The sequence below is a fragment of the Penaeus japonicus genome, unplaced genomic scaffold (genome assembly GCF_977035675.1).
Source record: "Penaeus japonicus unplaced genomic scaffold, GWHDUDI00000001_assembly GWHDUDI00000005, whole genome shotgun sequence".
Classification (NCBI taxonomy): domain Eukaryota; kingdom Metazoa; phylum Arthropoda; class Malacostraca; order Decapoda; family Penaeidae; genus Penaeus; species Penaeus japonicus.
This window is the reverse complement of record NW_028234407.1, coordinates 9,886,452-9,889,913: the sequence shown is the minus strand read 5'-3', so window position 1 is coordinate 9,889,913 and position 3,462 is coordinate 9,886,452. Positions and strand designations below refer to the sequence as shown.

The 3,462-nt window shown below is 38.9% G+C and overlaps 1 protein-coding gene across 1 annotated transcript in view; it reads left to right on the top strand.

The window, feature by feature from the left end:
- Positions 1-288: 288 nt before the first annotated feature.
- LOC122266454 (uncharacterized) overlaps positions 289-3,462 on the top strand; it is a 12,718-nt gene continuing 9,544 nt past the window's right edge. The window contains exons 1-2 of the mRNA XM_086536651.1: positions 289-355; positions 678-1,195. Of these exons, the coding sequence (XP_086392777.1) occupies positions 1,062-1,195 (134 nt within the window). The 5' untranslated portion in view covers positions 289-355; positions 678-1,061. The remainder of the gene's footprint in view (positions 356-677; positions 1,196-3,462) is intronic.

Below are 3,462 nucleotides of genomic sequence, written 5' to 3'. Positions count from 1 at the left end.
CCCACTCCATCATATCTCCTCCCTCCCTCCCCCTCCATCTACCACTTCCTCATCAAGCGTAACCCCCCCATCCCCCTACCCCCATCCCCTCTCTACTCACTCCCCATTCGCTTGCCACTTCCCTCTTTAGTGCCCCCCCCACCCCCACCCCCTCATCCTTCCCTCTCCTCCCTCATCCTCATTAGAAAGATTATTCCCCCTCCCCCTTCTTCCAAGCCGCCCCCCCCTCCCCCCTCCCCCCACAAAACAGCTGCACGGTGCACCTGCCTGCATGAATCAGTTGTTAATGTTGAATGTATCTTGAAAGAGTGAAGGTGCATCAATTCGGAGTCCTTCGGGAGGCATCCTTTGAAAAGTATTTGTTTGATTGCGGCTTTGTTTGTTTGTTTATCTTCTGGAGACGCGGTTAGGATATAGAAATTTTTGGAGAGAAAAGACTCGCTGGGTGAGGTTGAGATAAAGAAAATCTATAAGTGATTTTGCTTCGATCTGACTCAAGATGGAAAAATATTGTTTATTGATTACGTTCAGCTTCACATACTGGATAAATGTATGATTAGTATGAAAGAAGGAAAGAATTGTCAGGTCGTGGTACTTGGCTTAACCTGAAAGCGGGTTAACGAGAAAGGATTTTTTTTTTTTCTTTCTTTTTTTTCTTTTTTTTTTTTTTTTGCTAGATAATGGACTCCATTCCTACATCCTTCTCCATGACAGAATGTTCCAAATATTCTCCGAGTCTATCTAACTAAGAAGATTCCAGAAGTTGGCAGAAGTACCCAGAGAAGGGAAGAAAGATTTCAAGACGAAGGAAATATATTTTTTATTTTTGTAAAGAAGGAAAGACAAAGACAAGAAGTAAAAAAAAAAGGAAAAAAACACACACACTCCCATCCTATCTCTTCAACAAACTTATACCGATGAGAAAAAAGTAAGTAAGAGGATACAGACTTACACTTTTTTTCTCCCAAACGCACGGCGAAAGTGTAAACAAAACCCAGCGACGAAAAGTGTCACGGTAAAGCGTCGATGGTGTAGCCAAGCGAGAGAGGGAAGACGCCGGGATGTGTAGCCAAGTGATTCTCGTCTCCGTGATGATTCTGGGTGTTGCAGCGGGATACATCGTGTTTAGCAACTTCACCCTCGCCGCGGAACTCAAGCAACTGCGCAATGAGTCGGATCTCTGCAAGACACGCACGTAAGATGGAAATGATATCCTAGTTTTTTTTTTCTTTCTTTCTTTCTTTCTTTCTTTTTAAGCTATCGTGAAATCACCTGAAGTATTTTAAATGAATTTTCTTTTTTCTTTTTCTCTAAAGAGAGATAGATAGAGAGAGAAAGAAAGAGAAAGAGAAAGGGAAGGAGAGGGAGAGAAAGAGATGAAGGATGAAGAGAGAGAGAAACGTGAAAGAGAGATGACAAAGAGAGAAATCGCAAAATCCACGTGTTTGTCTGTGCGTACGTGTGCCTGTGAGTGTGCACTCTCGTATTTTCCCTCTTTCTTACCATCATGAAGAGAAACCCAAACAAACTAATTATCGAAGACACCCCCCCCCCCCAACAATAGTAAGGAAAAGAAATCAGGGAAGAGAGATAAGATCCAACTAGTTTTATGTTCTTTCTTAAAAGTGGAGGAGATAAGGCAGGAAGATTCCCCCGGAGCTCGAGTGTGTGGGTGATGAGGCAGGATCCGCGAGACAGAATTCGCATGTTTGGAAATGAAGTTTGGGAGGGATGAGGTTTTAGAGAAGATCCCATAGTGTTGCTTGTTCTTTTCTTGTTAGTAAGGCATAGTGTCGAGTGGTATCTCGAGAGAAAGGGGGAGAGAAGACAGAAAGGAGATAAGGTACCAACTCAACGTCGAGGAGAAAGAGAATGTGAATTAATGGATCAAGGGCTTTGGATTAGATCTTAGTCCGATGAGCACCGTGCCATATTTGGGAGTTAGTACTCGAATGAAGGGTGAATTTGAGATTAGTGTAATGTTGAGAGTTGAATTCGTGTGAAATGGCTACGATCTCTGGAGGGAGTAAGCTTGTCTTTGAGTGTACACAGTCAATGCATTGAAGGCTGAAAGAATATAAGTTTTAAAGTTGAAGTTGAGTGGAGGTGAAAAAGAAAAAGATTCCAAATCAATCATCCATGTTTAATCTCCCAAACCGGTATAAGATTTCTATCTTTTTTTTTTTTTTTTTTTTTTTTTTTTTTTTTGTCTGCGTGAAACAGGTAATTTTTTTGGGCAAATTATTTATGATTAAGATTGACCAAAACAAAAAAATAAAAAATAAAAAACAAATAAAAGTCAAAAAAAACAAAAAAAACACAGATAATAAAAAATCAAAAAAATGAAAACACAATAAAATACAAAACAAAAAAAAAAAAAAAAAATAAAAAGATAAAAAAATAAAAAAAATAAAAATAAAAAAAGGGAAAATAAGAAAGAAAAAGTTAATAGAACAAAAAAAAAAATAACAAGTAAAAAAAAAAGAATAAAAAAAAAATGGACGTTAAAACACCCTATCCCACTGTCTTCTCACTGCCAGATCATGGGTGAAGTGTGAAGCAAAGATAGCTCGTTTAAAGAGGGTGTTCTCACTGCCTATGCGTTGAAAATCAAACAAAAAAGAGTGGCTGAGATTTGTATCCTCTGCAAAGGAGTAGATATGAGGTGACGTGCATAGCTTATTGATGAATAAGTAAAGCAAAATAAGATCACTTATTCCTGCGTTCCACCAGCATTGATAGGGCGAGAGCTGGAGAGGAAGGCATCCACTCTGACGGCAATCGACCTGTCAGATAGAAAACCAAGAGTCGATAAGGGTTGAATCAGGAGGCTCTTATGCCGGACGCAATCGAAGTCCCTCGAGAGCAGAGAACCAAACACGAGTTACATAGACAAACAACTCACCAGAAGGCCTTGCTTGTTAGAATACATTACTGATGATCTGAGATTTTTTTTTTTTTTTTTTTTTAAGATTCAAAGATGGTTGGTGGTTCTTTGGTGGTGGTGATCCCCATGATTTAGACATTAGGAGTGTGATTGTTTTTATTCGGTTATTGAAAGGAAGAGACTTGTGTCCTTTTTTTCTATCTCTCTTTCTCTTTTTTTTTTTTTTTGAGATGGCGAATACATGGGCTTGGAACCAGGATGATAAAAAAAAGATTCCTTTTGGGTATGGAGGAAGAAAATTTTGTTGAGTAAAGGAGCAAGTTTAGGAGCACAAGTTTTCCAGAAATGATTTCTGATATACAGTATAGGGTTTTACGAACTTTACGTGTTGAAAATCAGATGGGAGGCATAACAACATTAGGATTTGCATATACAAGTGACTGTTTCATTGAGTCATCTCGATTTGAGTTGGAAGCAAAAATTGAAGCAAAACGATCAGCTTTGGGAGTATCTGTAATTGATTCGTTTGGATTTTGGAAAGAGAGGGAAAGAAACCTGGCCAAAGTTTGGGGAAA